This window comes from Gymnogyps californianus, chromosome 4, assembly GCF_018139145.2.
Source record: "Gymnogyps californianus isolate 813 chromosome 4, ASM1813914v2, whole genome shotgun sequence".
Lineage (NCBI taxonomy): Eukaryota > Metazoa > Chordata > Aves > Accipitriformes > Cathartidae > Gymnogyps > Gymnogyps californianus.
This window is the reverse complement of record NC_059474.1, coordinates 6,704,856-6,722,721: the sequence shown is the minus strand read 5'-3', so window position 1 is coordinate 6,722,721 and position 17,866 is coordinate 6,704,856. Positions and strand designations below refer to the sequence as shown.

Below are 17,866 nucleotides of genomic sequence, written 5' to 3'. Positions count from 1 at the left end.
CCCCGGAAAGCGCATGCGCGGCAGAGGGATCCCGGGGCGGCCCCGGTGGGGCTGTGCGGGACCCTCCGGGGCGGGAAGCGGTTATCACCGGTCCCGCGGTGGGGGATGAGGCGGGCCCGGACCGCGGGGCCCCCCTGTGGCGAGGACAGGGCGGTCAGAAGCTGCCCCAGGCAGCGCCCCGCTAGGCGGAGCACCGCGTCGTCCCGCCCCCGGCGCAGCGTGACCTTCGCCGGCTGCCGTAGGCGGGGCGCTGGAACATGGCGGCGGCGCGCGGGGCTGCGGCGGGTCGGTGGCGCGCGGCGGCTGAGGGGAGGCGGGCGGCCATGTCGGGTCGGGGGGGGCTGCCTGTGAAATGGCGGCGCGGGGCGGTACTGCGGGGCGCCTCCTCAGGGTCTGGCTCTCCGCAGGGATCCTGAGGCGCTGGGCCCCGTGGGCCGCCCGCTGCCCCGGCGCGGGGCGCGCTCTCTCCGGTCTCTCCGCCCGGTGCGTCGTGGAGGTGCGGGCACCGGCGGCGGCCCCGCTGTGGAAACCGCGGTTGCCCTGGGGGAACCTGCCCGGGGGAGGCACCGCCTCGGTCCTCAGCAGGTATAGTCTGCGCGGTTCTTCCCGGAAAGAAAGCTTAAAAGGAGGTTTATATAAACCTCTTCCTCTGAGAAACTTCTTGGACTGCTTTTTACTCTAGCAAACGGGTCTCTATTTTAGCCCTAAGTCTCCCGCTTCTGTTAAGCGTAATGCTTGAACAAGGATGTAAAATGGAATATACTTTGCAGACATAGGCCTTACAAATAGCCTTGTTATAATCGGCACTGTTTCTCTTGCTCATGTATTGTAAAAGGAATTTCTGAATGATAGTAAGAGCTGAATGTTTGCTCTTGAGTGTTTAACCACATTTAGTAGATGAAAAAAGCTGTTCTGTGTGGAGTAATAACTTTGAGATGAATTTTGTCTGGAGTTCAGCACTACAGTTAGCGTTCATGCATACACACTCGCTAATTGGTGTGCTGTAATGTTAGATGGGTTCTTGTTAACCTTCAAACAAGTCACAGCCACTTCTGATCTCTCTTTATGTGAAAAAGCCAGTGGCTACTTTTAGGAAAAGGTGTTTCATTCCTGTTTTATTTTTTCCCTGTTTTGGGGGTGTTTTTTAGTGTCACATCTCTACTTCCAAGTATACTTCAACAGCCAGTGAGGACTCTCACTTACTGTAGCTTACGGAATGGAAAGAGGAAAACTGTGAAAGCTGTCGTCCATAGGTTTCTCCGGCTGCACAATGGCCTTTGGGTTAGGAGAAAGGTAAGACTTTTTTGGTAATATAAGCGTGTTCTTTACAGTCAGTGGGCTAATTGTTTTCCTTCCGTTAGAGGGCAGTAGCTAGTATGGAAGTTAAAAAAAGCTCTGTAGAGAGACTCCCATCTTCCTGAAAGTGGGGAATTCGTCCTGGTTTGCTTATCAGTATTGCTGTATATCTGTATTTGCAGCGACCCACTTAAAAGTCTTTTCTGTATTTTCTTCTGACAGGCTGGTTATAAGAAGAAACTGTGGAAGAAGTCAGCGGCCCAGAAGAAGCGTTTGAGAGAGCTGGTGTTGTGCACTAGAACGCAATGTAAACTCCTTGATAAAATGACCACTTCTTTCTGGAAAAGAAGAAATTGGTATGTTGATGATCCCTACCAGAAGTATCATGATCGCACGAATCTTCGTGTGTAGAGATCTTGGTTTCATTTTTGCATCTCTCTAGGAAAGAGGTGGTGGTACATGTGGTATGGTCTTAATTTTAGAACATAAATCTGTAATACCTGTTACTTTTTCTAAATGAACATATGCATATCATCCGATCAGAATTATGAGTATCAATGCCCAAAATAAAGGAATATTGAAGATTATCTTGAGCTGCAATTTGTATTTTTACTTAGCAGAGGTGAAGCTGGTCACCTACATGTTCTGATGTCTGTTGGTTTCCCGTGATTGTGTGTAACATGGATGAATACAGTCTAAACATTACTAGAAGTGAATAATTCAACGTATTTAATCTTAAAATTTTTAAAAGAAACATATTTAAATAACCCCAGGATGTATTTTGCTGTGTCCATACTTATTGGTGGCTCACTGCATGGAGTCTCATTGGGGAAGGGGAGAAAGGAGAGCAGGGTCCATTTCAGTATTGTTGCCTGTCACGGTACCAGATAAACTGTTGCCATGTCTCTGTGCTGGAGAGCGTAGAAAAAACCTAGTGTTTCATGGCTACATTCAGTTTTTATAACTTATTTAAAAATATATTAGCCACCAAATTTCATTACAGGACTCACATTTTGTATCCTGTGTTGGTTTTTGAGTAGTAGAATATATTCTTTGGGTCCTACACTACATCCTCAAGCAGTCAGTTCTGAGTATTTTCTTGTTTTTATTCTTTCTTTAAGCCTAATTATACCTCACACTGTATATCTCTGATCACATGTATATATGGAACAAAACCAAGCGTTTATTACAGGGTCCTTTTGGAGTGTACAATGCAACTAGTCTCTGGTTTCACTAAGGGCTAGGTCGGAGGTTCTCGCCACAAAGCTGATACTCCAGCAAGTGTATGAAAAGCAGTTGCTTCTAACAGTACTTCCAGAATGTTCACTGGTAATTAACCCATTATTAAGCAGATAGTCCCTGGTTATCAGTTCCAGAGCCACCTGTATAGCGAGAGATGGTTTGCTGTGCAAGTCTGTAGCGTTTCAATGAATTCACTAGTTACTCAGAGTGTTCAGTAGCTGTATTTTTTTTCCAGTTCGTAATACAGAAAGAAGTTCTGAAGGACATGCAGCACTTAGTGAATACATCTATATACAGTCAGCCAGAATTGAGATAAAAATAATACAGCGATCAAAGTAATTATTCTGGCCTGCCAGATACATTGAACAGACTAAAGATGTTTTCTTCTTTTTTTTTCTTTTTCTTTTTTTTTTTTTAAAGAAAAGATTAAGACTTTATTCAAGATGTATATCAAGCAGTATAACAAAACCAGCAAAACATCAACCTTTGGAATACTGTTGTAATGGCCATCCTTGTGAGGCGTCAAGTGTACCATTTCATCACAGATCTTTTCTACTGATCACAGGAAAGAAATCACATGAAGTGCACAGTTATGATCCTTAAATAGTTTGTCTAGACGCGAATCCCAACGTAGTGTTCTCTGCTATTTCAAATACGGTGCTAGATGCAAAACGGGTACCCGAAAAACAGCAAAAAGGAGACTGTGATTAACGAGCATTCGGTCACAAGCACAAGGGTTTCGTCACTACATGAGAACACTTCAGAGAGCAGTCAGAGGCAGCAGGTTGTTTACATGAGGCTAGGGAGCATCGTATCTCTCCAAGCAGCTTTCTCCCTCTCAACAGGAATCAATAACGCCATTCTCCTTTCCTTCTGTGCTGGGTTTGCACTTACACAATTTAGATTAGCGTGGGATTAATTCCAAGGCGACAGTGATACATGTGAAGTCTGTCTTGTCTATATTTGATGTGATCCTGATTCAGCAATTGGCAATGGCTGTAACTGCGCTGACACTGGCCCCTGCGACAAGAAAGAAGGCATGGAGGACTGCGCTGAGCTGCTCTAAGCGTATTCTCCTCATAATTGAGGGGAATTTATGGTAAATGGGTGAGGTAATTCACAGGCCCATTTTCCATGGACCGTCTTCAGCTGCAGTTTCCCTCAGCCTCAATTTTCCTTGATGAAAATAATGCAAGTTTCACTAGAGCCTTGTGCTGGTTAAAGGCTGTATTTTCTAGGGCTGGCCTGTTGCTTTCAGGGTTACGCTCTGCAGGCCATCTCTGAGAAGGCAGGAGGTGCCTGCCCGCCCTACAGGACTGATCGTAGAGGCCAGCTGCCTGAAAGGCCCCAAACCCAGGCTTTTCTTGCTTAAGCCAGATCTGTTGCTATTTCAAACTATCAATCAGCTGAAAGATTGCTTGCTTTTAGGAGGAGTAATCTGCAAGTGGTTAGCCTGCTCGCACCCTCAGAGCCTGAGCTGGGAGGAAGCTGAGAGTTGCTCCCCATCAACACACGCCTAAGAAGCCGCCATCCACGCGTCCCCTCTTTGCTCAGGTCCTGCAAACTCGCGTTTGCCAGGAGGGGTCGGCATCAGCGCAGGAAGGACGACCGGCTGAATCGGGCTTGTTCCTTGGCAGAGGCTCAAGAGAAAAACTGGAACAAAAGACTTCACGTCCGGTGTTTATTCTGAATGAACGCAAGTAGCCAAAGAGTGAAATGCCAGACTTGGGGCAACACCTGTAAACAACCTGTGTGTGGAAGATGAGGAATCAAAAGCAAATGACCGTTCTCTTCTGTATACAGAACACTACAGCACTAAGGGTACGTGGTTAGGCATTCACATTTCTTGTCTATCTATACACAAATATACAGCTCAGTTGATAAATTCATACATTTTTGCCAGAGATATGAAAAGGTTTATTTTTCTCATTTATACAGTGAATGTTTTGAGAGATATAAGGCAACTCCCTTGTCGACAATTTCACCTCAGCACTTAAGAAATGCTAAACAGTCAAGTTTATAGTAAAACAGCAGATTAGACGCACATTTAATAATTTTAGTGAGAATCAATGTTAATACAGCGTGTCTGAGAATAGAATTTGTCAGATGTTATGTAGCTCTATGTTGTTGGGTTTTTTGGCATAATTGAGTGCAAACTTGTCAGCTTCTTTTTCGTCTTATGGCAGCCCATTGCATAGCAGGGAAACATAGCTTGCTTGCAACAGGATTTTATTTTCTGCTAACACTGCAGGCAGTTTTTCTATTTGTTTTTAATGTTTGCAAAAAGAAATCAAATAAACTCTAAAGCTGCTTAAAAATAAAACACACAAGCTTAGCTCCTCCAAGCTTTTGCTGAGCATCTTCCAAGGACTGACTCTTCTGTAACTGCTATTTAGACAGGTTTGTTGGTTTTTTCAATTTACTTTCTGAAGACTTTTACCTTCTTACCCATTGCAAAATATGACTGAATTAGCACATGTAAAGGAAATAAAATTCTTAGGTAATGAGGCCAAATACTGTGGCAGACACAGGAAATAATACCTGCTTGCTTTTTCCACTTCCTAGCCAGGTCAGACAGATAAACATCTGTGCGTGCGCATAATTTATTTCTCTCTTCCCCGCTATGTAGGAAGCTCTGGGGGAAACCTCAGGGATCCATCAGACAGGGACAGCTGGGATATCGATGCATACCCGGCAGAGAAAAGATTTCAAAGGCCACTTCAGATTTATCTCTGAGCCTGATGATACACTCCAGCCGGCTGTTGGCATCCTGCACTGCTGCACCTGAACTAGATTAACAGTACTGTTCATCGTCAAGCCCGGGTACTGATCCATTAGTGATGGCACGTTCTACGTAATGCTAAATGTTTTTCTAGTCTATGTGACAGGTCCAAGAGCAAACACAAAGGGCCACGTAATTAACTTATGTGTGAATCTCACATGCTCAACACTTACAAGAGACACCAACTTGAAGCACAAATACACAAACCCTACCACGTCTTCCTCTTCTTTTATATTTCTCATTTATATATGGATACAAATACACCACTCCATCTGGTTCTTGTGGTTCTAACCAAACTCCATGCTACAGGCGAAACTCCAGGCTTCAAGAAGCAGCTCAGACCCAGCGCCCTGCTCTGCTCCTGCAAGTAAAACACCAGCACCTCACCAGGAGAGCAGAGCGCTGGGACTGACACTGTTGCAGGCAGGGGAGAAAGGTGCGCGTTCCCCTGAAGTGCATCACTAAAGCAATTCTAACTTCTGTCGCTGCAGCTAGTACAAGCCTGGCTTGCTCACACTTTAAAACTGGCAGTAGAACATTTGCCACAAGCGATACGATCTAGTTCTTCTAGCCGCCATCGTTTTCCACACAATACTCTCCTGGCTCAGGCTGATCAAAATTAAGACTCCCCCTTCATTACATCGTTGAAACCATTTATTTTCTCTTGCACGTCTCTTCCTCTGTAAATGATTCTGTCTCTATGGTTTTTAGCACAATCATTTTCTCAGAACACGTGATTTACTTGCAGAAAGAGAAACGGAGTTGCAGCGCAGCTTTCACTAATGAATCTTGGACATTTTGTACAGTCAAAGTACTCTGACATTTGTTACATCATTCACAGTCTTGAGGAGGAAGGGAGGAAAGAGAAATCCACGGCTTCTGCAAATCCACTTCATTAATGACAAAGCCATAAATAAATACACGGTCAATGTATCATCATGAGTAACTGATTATTTTTGTTTCCGCTGTGCATTCACAGAGCTAGAGCTATGCAGACACAAATGAGAATTGTAAATGTACAGCCTTACAGGATTAGCGTGAGTGGGCGTACACTCTGCAAACGAAACAAGGACTCTTAACCTGCAGGTGTCTGCCAGGCTGTCCTACCCACGTCACGGACAAACGCGAGAAGCATGTAACAGAAGGACACAGAGAGGGGAGAGAGAAAGGCCATGTCTACAATGCTGTACATCAAAGCACATCCATCCCACTGCTGTTTCCTACATTATTAACAAGTAGCTCTTTAAGGCAGAAGAGAGACATTCTGTGGATCTTGGTGCTATTGGCTCATTGCACTCACATTGTTTCAGTGGCAGAGGACGAGGTACTTTTCTTCCTGAAGCGAGGTCTAAGGGTCCTAGGCGGTGCCTGCAGAAAAGCAAGAGAAAAATTCAGCGGCATAATAGGAAACATTTTTTCTTTCCTTAAAACTCACCCATCTTTGTGGCACCTCTGTGGCAATGATCCCATTCCAGGCATGAAGTAATGGAGAAGCAGATCTTGGCCCTGAAAATCATTAATGAATGACCAGCTGAGGACTAACCCCTTTAAGAAACCTGTTGTAGTCCTTTACCCGGGTTACACCAACACCTTCCCCTCTGGCGCTTGGCTAGACGTGTGGCTGAAGATCGCTAATAACATAATGGTCAAAGGAGCCAGGACAAATTGGTGCCATTTGCAGCAGCTCGTGGATAAAGAGAGCAAACTGATGGCAGAAAGCCAGCTCTGGTGTCTCCCAGCCCACCCTGCTCTGTCCAACCCAGCCGCAGCCCCTCTGAGGGTACATCTCATTGGGGCATTACAAAGCTGAAGGGGTCCCCAAGGCGAAACACGCTGGGCCTGTAATTCTCACAAGGCAGAACTCTTTTAAAAGATCAGCCTCTTGCTTTGGAGACAGGCCAGACACAATCCGTTGAAATTATTTTAGAAGCCAACTACTGCAATTCTGCCTTGCAGTCAGCTGATGCAGAGAGCTTTAAAAAGGGGCCCTGAACACCCACGAGGAGCCAGATCAACGCCATGAAATTGATTTACTGTGATTAACCTTGTTCTCCAGACTGAGACAGAAATTAGTTAGACTAGCAAACAAAAATGAAAAAAACAAACCCTAATCTGCAGTGCGTACTTCTCTCAGAAGAGCTTTGGCATGGCATTGTGTCTTGCGAGCTTCACAGAAAGAAATGGTTACCAGATGTTGCGGAGGAGCACAAATTCACGGTGTGGAGGCCTGTCGTAGCATCATCTAACCCTGCAAGGCCTGGTAAGCTCTTCTACTCCATTTATATAAATATCCAAAGCCTTGTTTTCTTTAACAGCATGAACCTATTTACCTGTAAGACTCTGACAGGATCTTACCATTCATAAGTGAGGACTTTGTCATTTCTATTTTATAGGACTTTCAAACCCAAGATCATGCTGTGTTTCCACATTCCCATGATACAGCAAGGTATAAATATTCATATAGATAAGGAACTGCAGCATGGTGAGGTTTTGTTTAGACTCCATCTAAATCTCCATCTGTTCTAGCTTGCCCATAAACCAAAGTAGTTTCTTGCAGAGATGGGATTAATCCAACACCTCACCCCATCTTCCAAGCCTGAAATCTTACCCCAAGTCCCCACTGTGAATCCCCAAAAGCGCAACAGACCTGGATGGGAAGGCTGCACCCAGAAAGGCACAGCTGGAGGAGAAAAGCTGAGGAAGAAAGCTGCTATGCATGGCGGTCAGAGATCCTGCACCACACCAGACTCCATAGCTGCTGGCTCAGAGTCACTATCTGTAAACCAGGAGCCCTGGGACACAGCCGGACAACTAGAGCAGTACCTCCTGCCGCTTGGGAAGTCAGATGGCTCTTAAAGCAAAGCAGCCATTAACTGCACAGTAAAGACTCTTAAATTGGGAATGAATAGCTCTGCCTCCTTTGGGAGGCCACTAGACGGCTCTGAGAGTAGCTAGAGAGGCTACATCTTTACACAGTAAGAACAGAGCAGCCCAGCTTTTGGCGAGAGCCCCCAGAGGTAGGACAAGCCACCAGAAGGACATACAACTGCTAACCAAACCACTCCCTCACACTGAGCCAAGGGGAGGGTGGAACAAACCCAGCTCCCCCGCGGTGGAGATCTCCCAGCTCGGATCTGAGAGCTGCTGGCTGTGGCTCCATCCCCCCTGCCCAGATCTGGAAGGAGTCTTTCCCTACAGCATCTCCCATGGAGGTTGTATTTCCTCCACAACAAAATGTTGCTAGAATTGTTTTTGGCAAACCACAGCGTGAGATCTGCGTCTCCTTTAGTTCTTTTGTTTCCATGAAGCAACTTAAAGCATACTTGTTAATACATTGCCTGATTCAAAAACCTATCAAAGTCATGAAGGAAGAACTGCTGCTGGTTTCGGTGGGGTTTGGCTAGGTGTGAACTCAAGCGAGAGGGACTGGGCTCTGAACTGTGAGCGCTCTGGCCATGGGTGCTGGCTGTTCTCACCGTAACTATCCTGCCTTGGGGGTGAGAATATATTTTCCTCTACAGACAAGAAAAGTCAACTAGCAGTTGATATCCAAATCCTCTCACCCAAATACCTCCACATTAGCACATGGTTTACAGCTAGTCCACATTTTGCAGTTCAGATCCAACTCTGAAGCCCTGTATAACTATTATCTCCACAGGCACGAATTCAGACTTCTTTCAGGAAATTCACACATGCAGAAAAGTGAGCGAACCCATAGCAAGACCCGCCCGTGAAAGACCAGAAATATATTGTTTGAACTCAGTGTTTTTAGACCAAAGACAGATGTTCATTCACTTGAAGATTCAAGGAATGTCACAGAAGGAGGAGCCTTGACAATATGGAAGTACCTCAAGGGGTTGATCCTTCTTTTTGGGCCTTTTGTTCATGGATGCACAATCCAATGAATCGTTCTCTTCATCATCTGAGAACACAGAGCCTTTTGTTTCCCAGTTTGCCTCAGGTGGCTTTTCATATTTATTGTCCACACCTATTTAACACGGCCATTTACAGTCTAAACGTGAAGACAAAGGATGAGGAAATCAGTGATGGTTTGATTCACACTCTGCCAAATGCCACCTTACTGCAAAGCCATGCATTTTCCAGGGATTAATAGACAGAAGGTTCACACATCACACGCTAGTAATAGCAGCTGTGGGGTTAGAAATCAAAAGGCTCTTGTTTATGAAGCCATTATAAGCTCTATTTGGATTATTTTACATAGAACTGAGACTAAATTCACAGCCTCTAATGTTCTGGAGGTTGACTCTAGAAAGAGATTTTTTTGTTTGTTTGGCTCAGGGATAAATAAAATAGCTGATTTCTTGAATCGCTGATTCCATCCATAGTTCCTGCATCTACTGCTTCCAGAAGGAGTGTCCTCTAGAAGCCACCAAATGAGTGTTGAAGCCCTCTGGTCAGTATAGAGGGAGCTGCCTGGGATGTAGAAATATGAAGCACAGCAGCACTAATAGACTTGAAGCTGAGAGAGCTGAGGCCAAGCACCCAGTCTGAGATCCACTGAAGTTAACCAAAAGCTTCACCAGGCATTGAATAGACCCTCAGCAAGTGGGTGTGTTGCTGCAAGACCAGAGCGGGGAAAAGTCTCTCTTCTGTTACTCTGGAGTAAATAAATCTTATGGAACATTAACTCCACTGACGGATCTGGAGGCAGATTATGGCCCCAGGACTACAGACCACAAACGTCTGCTTGGTGGTTCTTAACCTTGTAACTTATGGCACGATCTTTGTGGGACTGGTCATGTTGCACAACACAATCCATTTGCTGCCTTAAATTCAGACAGTGAAGCAAGACAGTATTTTTAATGGACAGTCCGAAGCAAGAGGTACAAAAGAGGACACCCAGCGTGACCAAGCTTCCTGCATCTCCACAGACAGTTTCTTATCAGCAGGGCTGGAGCTTTCTCTGTTTAACTGACAGTTAGGCTTTTTTCATTCTGAAACGTGTCAGGAATGGAAGTGTTTGCTGTTTAGATGGCATTAATCACAATTATTGGCTCTATACTTAGACTGTTGTATGAACATACATATAAATAATGCTCTGTGCTTCTTGTCTCAGCCTGACTGTAAGACTCTGCTGGACCAAAGACTAAAACCAAAAAGGATTCTTAAACATCTAATACTTATTAATCCATTTAGATTCTGAAAGCACAAAAGAACTGAATTCTCCAACAGCTCTTTCAGTTGGGTAACAGAGAGACAAAGGGGAAGCGATTTGGCTACAGCAACACCACGAGTCACGAGCAGGTCACTGGGGCTCTCTCCAGTGCCAAATTCAAGTCAGCAGCTAAACGCTCTCAGCCCCTGCGTTCAGCCCACAGGATGCGGCTGCTGCTCGCGAGAGGGGTGCACACCATCCTCTGGCCACTGACCCTGTGTTTCTACCCCCTTATCACCACTTGCATGGGCAGGCTGGAAGACACCATCGCAGGTTTCCAGGAAGAGCTGGAAGTTGACTTTTTTCCCAGCTGTACTGAAAATGCTGATAGTCACGTTGCAGAGAGGCCCAGGATAATGCTGAATTGTTTTTCTTGTATATATGACTGTAGTGCTAAGACTACACTGTGGGGAGAATTAAATGTTCTCTAGACCACATGGCAAAACAGTACAGGAACATTTTATTTTAATTACTATTTTATCCTTCCACTTGGGAAGTGAGCTACCCAGGAGGACCCTAGCTCAGGCCATCTTGGATGTGGAAGCTGGTCCTTGGCACCTCTCTAAGCCAACAAAAAATGGAGTCAAGTTTGTTTTAAATGCTGTTTGTTCAGCAAAGCCTGAACCAAGCATGCCCAAATCTGCAGCCTGGAGGCCAAGTACTGCCCCCAACACCAATTTATATGACTGCTCCCAGCTGCCCTCTTCCCCAGAGGTCCCCCAGATGTGGACTGCAGGCTGGACTTTAGACAGTTTGTTTCCAGAGAGTAAAAGTGGGTCAGGACTTCTTTCAGCTGCCTCACTGAGGTTTGCACAGTGGCCCAACAACACACCTCCAGCCATGTGCCGCTGCAAGGAGACAAGGGCTTTCCCCAGGGAAAAGAGGACTTCGAATGGGACAGGACAGAAGGGTGTTGGAGAATCAGAATTAGAGAATTCAGTGACCAGAGTGCAGAGACACTGGCTGCTGAAGCTGAGAGCATACAGGATCAGGCAAATGGGCCCTGCTCCCTTTCTCCTACAGCCAGCCACTCTGCTGGAAAGGAGACAGAAGGAACTGTCAGCCCTGATAATGCTCCCATGAATCCTACGTTTTTCCAGCGTACATTGCTTTCTCCATTGTTATTCTCTCTCTTGAATTGGGTGCTGGGCGAAAAAAGATATCCAGGCAGCTCTGCCACCTGCGTCGTCCGTCTCCACGGCAGGCACAGCGGAGGCACAGCCTCCTGCAGGCTCCTCTGCTCTCCCCATCAGCCTAAGCATCACATCCACGTCCTGGAGCTGCTTCCGTGAAGATCAAGAGGAGAGCTCAGCCTCCAAGCTGGCACATACTGCTTTGACCCCCGCAGCAGAGAGGTCTGTAAAGTCCACTGGAAGTCAGGCTGAGGTCCTCTTCTCCCCTGCTCCATCTCATTGTGAATGAGGCACTGAAAACTAGCCAAATGGAAACCAGTTTTGCTTCAGCCTCACTGAACTGGAAAAGGGAAGAAGCGGGTCTGTCCCAGGCCCTTCCACGACATTTCTGACCATTGACGAGAGCAGATCTCGAATACACAGGGCCATTTCTTTAAGACCCGGAGTAAGAAGGGAGGATTCCCTGCCCATCCTGCTTCAGGGAGGACATCTGTATTGTGGGCAATCCCAACCTCGTACTGATCTGGAGCGCCAGACTTTGTCCCACATTTGTGGAAGCATTACACTGTTGTGGGACTGGAGGCAACTCATCTCCAAAGGGCTGCTGCGTGAGCGCCAACTCTGAAGTTGGGGTTTTTTTGTGAATAGGGTGATGACAGGATAAAAAACTAATTTTCCTACACCAAGAGAGTGAGTCCTCTGCAGGAGAAAATGTAAAGCAGGGGATTAACCAGAATAATAAGCACACATGTGAGGAATTGGTGAGAAAGGAGATGGAGGCTTAAAGTGAATGGATGGGTTCTGGAACACTAAGGTTTGTTTCTGGAGAAGGGACAGACCGAGAAGCAAAACACACTGTCAGGGCTGGCACAGGCTTCTTGAGGACAGCACTTGGCCTCAGGTGACCTCCTGTGACCTAAGAGCCGTCTTTAGGATCTGAGGCTGTGGGGTCTCAGGCCACTATCAGATGTCCCCAAAGTGGCAGAGCCAGCAGTGTGTGCTACTCCAGGGAAGCAGCTGACAGCCCCAGGGACCGTGTCACAACCAGGAGGTAGCTGTGTAAAAGCATGGACCATACGCCAGACCTCTCCCCCGGCTCTCTGGTCTTTGGGAGACTTTCAGTCCCCATCTCAGAGTGGGCTGTGTTTTGGGTGTCTCCACCTCTTACATTTATGGCTCCACTTCTTTGCATGGAGGGGCAGAACTGCTGCAGAAACGGGAAATTGGCTGGTGTGCCAGGGCTAAAGCTGCTGCTGCCTCTTGCAAATGTCTTTTCAGTATCCAGACCAGATTACACCCTTCTCTTCACTAAGGCAAGACAGAATCTGACTAAACAGTCTAAGGAAAGGGACCCCTTAATTCCAGTTCCTATCATCCTGTCCTAATTCCTTCAAAGGGAACCGATACAACCAACACATTGTGTGGGAAGCCCTGAAGCTGGGCATATTCCAAGTTAAAGTAGACAGGGTTGCGATCTAAGCTATTAAATGCACCACAGGGAACAACCCAGCATGGACAAGGGAATGCAGGGTCGGATCGTCGTCATCTTTAATCTCTGTGATTCTCCATAGGCTAAAAAAATCTCACTTGCAAAACTCTTTCTACAGCAACAAATGGGATTCAGTAGCAGGCTGTTTTTTCAGCAATTGCTTTGATTCAGGCTGTGGTCTATGCTGCTATGTAAATCTGGAGTAACTCCTATGGATTTTCATGAGTACAACAGAGTTCAGGACCTGGCCCACTCTAACTACAGATGAGCAAATGACTTTGATCTAGATCCTCTGAAAAATTTGGACACTTAAATACAGTTACAGTGGGAATCAGGCACCCCAATACCTTTGAGAGAAGCTGGAAGCCCCCCCTTATTTTGCTGGGCACAATGCTTCTTCCTCCCATCACTGTAATTCCTCGGGAGCAATGGGGAAAACCACAGTCACAGACTACACAAGCCAGGAGCAAGGTATTGTATAATTGTAATGGAAGATAAAGTCACTCCAAAGCTAAGCTTTTCCAGGGGACAATTCATATAAAGAGGTTTGCACACCACTTAGTAAGAGCAAGAAGAACAGATATTTATTATACGATGGCCATCAGCTTCTTTTCCCTGCAACAAAGATAAATTTGCCATCATTTCCAAAAGACATTGACCCAAGTCATGTACTTCCCCAACAGTTTTCATTGCCAAACCAAGAAGTTAGGAGCAGCCAACTCCACCAGCACACACTGCCCAGGAGCCACAAAACAGAGGCAGACATCCTTTCCAAAGCTGAAGTCAAGTGCAACCAAAGCAAACAAGTCTAATCACATCAACAAAGTCATCCGTTAATGAAAACACATCCCACAAATTATTAAGTTGTTAAGTGCTAGTCTATTCCAAACACCTCAGAAGAAAACTCATGCAATCTGTAACACTTACATCAGAGTCCCATAATATTTACATAGAGAAAAGGAAAGAATAAACTGTTAGGGGAAAACATTTGGGTGTAGAGGGGGAAGGAACATTGTTTCAGAGCACAGAAATCTTCATCTTTTCTTTCATAATATCTGTGGTTCAACTGGAGTTTATTAAACAACAATTAATGTTTTAACTCTCTGTTGGTAAAATGCAAATATACTTAAAGAACCTAGTGATTTTCCGTGAAAATTTTTCCTTCCCTGAAATAACCAAAATAAGTATGAAAGTATTTTTATATCCCCAGAGGAACTCCCAAATTGCCATTCAGAGGTCCTGTTGCAAAGTGATGCAAATCATTCCTGTAAAAATTTGATTCAGCATTTAGTAAAGGGAAGTTTTAAGGAACAAAATGCCTAGAGCAACAGAATGCTGTCATTTGTTCTTTAAGCTCAACGAGAGAAAGGTTGAAAAAACCCTCCAGCACAAGAGCTGGAAGCAAAACTGGCTAAGAACGAAAATGAAACCATCTACACCATTTAATTGAATTAGTTCAGAGAGATATGAACAGCCCCCTTGATGCAAAGTCAATTAGTTTTTTAAGAGTACTTTCCACTGTAATAACCTCATGTGCAATTTGTAGCATGCCACAAAGACGGAGTTGGAAACATCTAATATACCAATAAGGTGATTTGTTTAAAACACAATTAAATGAATGTCCCATTAAGCTCCTCGCTGAGCTGTACTGCTGATTCTGTGTGATCTGTTACCTTGTCTTCAGGGTGACAATCACATGTAGGAAGAGATCCAACATTATTTTGTTGGAAAAACTCCAGGGGCTGGCTTTATGCTGCAACACCTTCTGCATGGCTGACTGAAGGTGTTGGCCAGGCTGACTGTCAGTCACTGCTGAGCTGTAGTTTTTAAGGTGTACATTACTGTATCAGTCGCCGCTATGGAGCACAACCCTGTGGTGCACACTCAAAAACCAGTCCCATTCATCACTAATGTCCTTGCACATTTCTTAGGTTGCCTAAGGGTCCTGATCAGCATTTTAGTATTAAATGCCTCCTCAAATACATGCAGCCACAACAGTTCTCCTGATATACAGCTGATTCTTCACTATATGCTAGATACATTTATTCTCTCCAAGGATTACAATTGTCCCTCCCTCTCAACCATGCCACAGATCTTTGCAACAGCACCTAAGAGACGTTAGTTGAGAGAATACCACCGAACGTAATATTTGTTACTTCTTAAATGCCAGTTCCAAGCAAGATTGTTTAATATTGACCAGCGTTTAAGCATTTATCAGGCGCTGCCAAAAGACACACAGATATCCCTGGAGATTTTCACTCCGTCCTTCCTGAAGGGGAAAAAGAGCTGTTATGTAATTGTACCGTTGTTCCTTAATGCTGCAGCCTGACTTTCCACAGGCCGTGAACATAGAATAGATAAATCGGAAACTTGTGCAAAGACCTGGAAGGAGTTTTGCCAGCAAAGGCCTGCCACTGAACAAGAGCAAGAAGAGCTGGCATAGAAGCTGTCAAGAAGACATGCTGGAGTCTTGCACAGTGGAACATGCTTGCATTTAGTGATGCTGCCCAGAACAAAGGAGGATGAATGTCTTGAATTGTGTCAACGCTTTGTCATGTGCAGACCATGAGGCCGGCTGGAGCGAGCCAAGTGAGCACGAAAGAGCTCTTCTGTGAAGCAAACAGCTTCAGCAGCAGAGGAGCCCACCACCACTGACAGTGACAGATCTGCTCCCGTACAGGGGGAGCTCACGCTGCACTCAGCCTGGCCTTCAGTCTCTGCATAAACGCACGCTCCATGGCACCTGCAGGCCATATCCTCATGAAACCTTCTCTCAGGATATCATCTAGGGAGCAGGATGGGCAGACGTTTGCTCCCACCAGCCTATGCTCTCCTAAGAGCTGGGGGGGTTTCTATGAGTCAGCCAGCAAGAGAAACAATTGAGTTTCACCTGCAAGAGCATTAAGGCACCTGCTCCTGCCAAAAATGCTGCATCATGGCTCTAAACCAGCCTTTAATACTCTTGCTTGAGGTAAGGCTTGACCATCTGCCTATTTAGATTATAAACTCTTTGGAAATGAGTACTGTTAACGATCGTACTCTGAAACTGGCTACACAAAAGTGTGCACCAAGGAAAGATGAGTGCCAATAGTTCAGGACAACTTAGTCCTAGCTAAGCAAACTTAGCTTCTTTCTTCCCTCTGCTTTTTGTGGCGTTGAAAAAATGTGTTCACATTACGTAGTCAGCTCTCTAAGATACCAAAGCTGCACTTACAAAGGAGCATTTTAAACGGCAGGCCGTTGTCCGAGAGTGCATTAATGCATCTATTGCCTTGGAGACAGAGAAAGGGCAGCCTGTGGAGACAGAATGAACTGTCTATGAGACAGAGCCTCAGCATATCCTTATTGACATGGTCTGAGGGACTGGATTATGTCGCGGGGGGAAAAATAGTAAGACAAGCCAATCTGAAAGACAGGGCACACCATTTAAACCAGATCAACATGACTTTGGGCCCAATTTGTAAACAAATTGGACTGATTACTGTTTTAGCACCATTAAATGACTTTCCTAAGATTAACTCATGACTATTAAGCACTTAAGGATTCAATGATTCTTTTTATAAATAACACTTTTAAGTCAAATCCATAAAACTGGTTTAGGCTAAAATTAGAAGGGTGCTAATAAAATGCACTGTGAATGCAAGTGTGTCATGATTGCTTAAACAGATACCACCTTAAACAGGCTTCATTCTCCTGCACAGTGGCACGCTCACCCCAAATGTGCTAGTGCAAAGAACCAGAAAAGGACAACAGGGAGAGTGACAACCAAATATGAGGGTTGGCTTGCCACCTACGCAGTGTGCAAGGAGACAGTGTCAGGCTGGGATCACCAGCAGTCACTAACGCTGCACAGGGCTGCATGGCACATCAGGCGCAAGGCAGTGGGAAGGCACAGATGGCTGCAGCACGGTGGCAGCACTGTGATCCTTCAGCCCCTCTGCTGCCATCCCCAGGCTGATTACAGTGTGCCAAATAAACAAAAAGCACATGAGATGGGAAGTAAAGCAGTTACAAGGGTCTTTTGCTTCCACCAACATGAGACGCTGCCAGTCTGGATTTCTTCCTTCCCCCTAGACAAGCCTCTTGGCAGCCCCATACTCTGGCATGCCCAAATCAGAGGCTTCCCTCTCCTTTCATCTGCCACTGGGACAAAATGCAGAAGCGATACGGCTCAGCTCTTAGCAACTAAGCTAACTGGCGCAGCATTGAAAAGACCACCGGCAGCTAAACTATTCACTACACTCCTAAGTTTGTAAACACAATAAATGCTAGGGACAGTGGGGACATTTTTCAAAAACGGGTCTAGCGCAGACTGAAGCAGGGAGAGTCTGTTCAACCTTATTTTGTCATACCAGGGTCTGCTACTGGGCTTTGCTATATACCCTGCTCATCCCAAACACAAACGTCCTCTCCACCGACAGAGAAACACGTGCCAATCCTTAGGGAACAGAGCAAAACAGGGCTGGGACTGAGGAAGTTTTGCTCTTGCTGCATTCCCAGTGGCTTTACACTAGCACTGGGGGATACGGGGCAGAGGAGATACACTGGTGCAGCAAGAATAGCGGTACATCCTCTAGAACAGAAAGGACTGAAGTTTTTCTCCAGAGAAACACTCCCCAGCCTTCGGTAACACAGGTCAGTAAGGTGAGAAACACCGCAATACTTGCCATCAGCACACACACAGCTCACAAACTCACTCGCAGCCTGGCCTTCCCCTGGTTTGTTCCCCTGGTGTTAGGAAACCCAGT

General features: G+C 45.7%; 2 protein-coding genes across 3 annotated transcripts in view; one reads left to right on the top strand and one right to left on the bottom strand.

Moving 5' to 3' along the window:
* Window positions 1-82: 82 nt before the first annotated feature.
* On the top strand, window positions 83-1,883 carry MRPL35 (mitochondrial ribosomal protein L35). 2 transcript variants are annotated; one of them, XM_050896203.1, is made up of 4 exons: window positions 83-238; window positions 408-585; window positions 1,149-1,293; window positions 1,519-1,883. In XM_050896203.1, the coding sequence occupies exons 1-4, from the start codon at window positions 106-108 to the stop codon at window positions 1,705-1,707; spliced, it is 645 nt and encodes a 214-aa protein (XP_050752160.1). In that variant the 5' UTR covers window positions 83-105; the 3' UTR covers window positions 1,708-1,883. The 2 variants fall into 2 exon arrangements, with proteins under 2 accessions (XP_050752160.1, XP_050752162.1); XM_050896205.1 differs by having other exon boundaries at window positions 172-285.
* Window positions 1,884-2,746: 863 nt separating this feature from the next.
* The window catches only part of REEP1 (receptor accessory protein 1), a 71,090-nt gene continuing 55,970 nt past the window's right edge, over window positions 2,747-17,866 (bottom strand). Inside the window, exons 9-10 of the mRNA XM_050895713.1 lie at window positions 9,169-9,308; window positions 2,747-6,688 (exon numbers count right to left, since the gene is read on the bottom strand). Of these exons, the coding sequence (XP_050751670.1) occupies window positions 6,617-6,688; window positions 9,169-9,308 (212 nt within the window). The 3' untranslated portion in view covers window positions 2,747-6,616. The remainder of the gene's footprint in view (window positions 6,689-9,168; window positions 9,309-17,866) is intronic.

What these genes read in the sequence shown, in the direction of transcription:
- MRPL35 (XM_050896203.1), top strand. Translation starts at nt 106, where the DNA reads ATGAGGCGGGCCCGGACCGCGGGGCCCCCCTGTGGCGAGGACAGGGCG. An exon ending in CGTGACCTTCGCCGGCTGCC is followed by an intron (nt 239 to 407) that starts GTAGGCGGGGCG and finishes GGCTCTCCGCAG; the next exon opens with GGATCCTGAGGCGCTGGGCC. An exon ending in ACCGCCTCGGTCCTCAGCAG is followed by an intron (nt 586 to 1,148) that starts GTATAGTCTGCG and finishes GGTGTTTTTTAG; the next exon opens with TGTCACATCTCTACTTCCAA.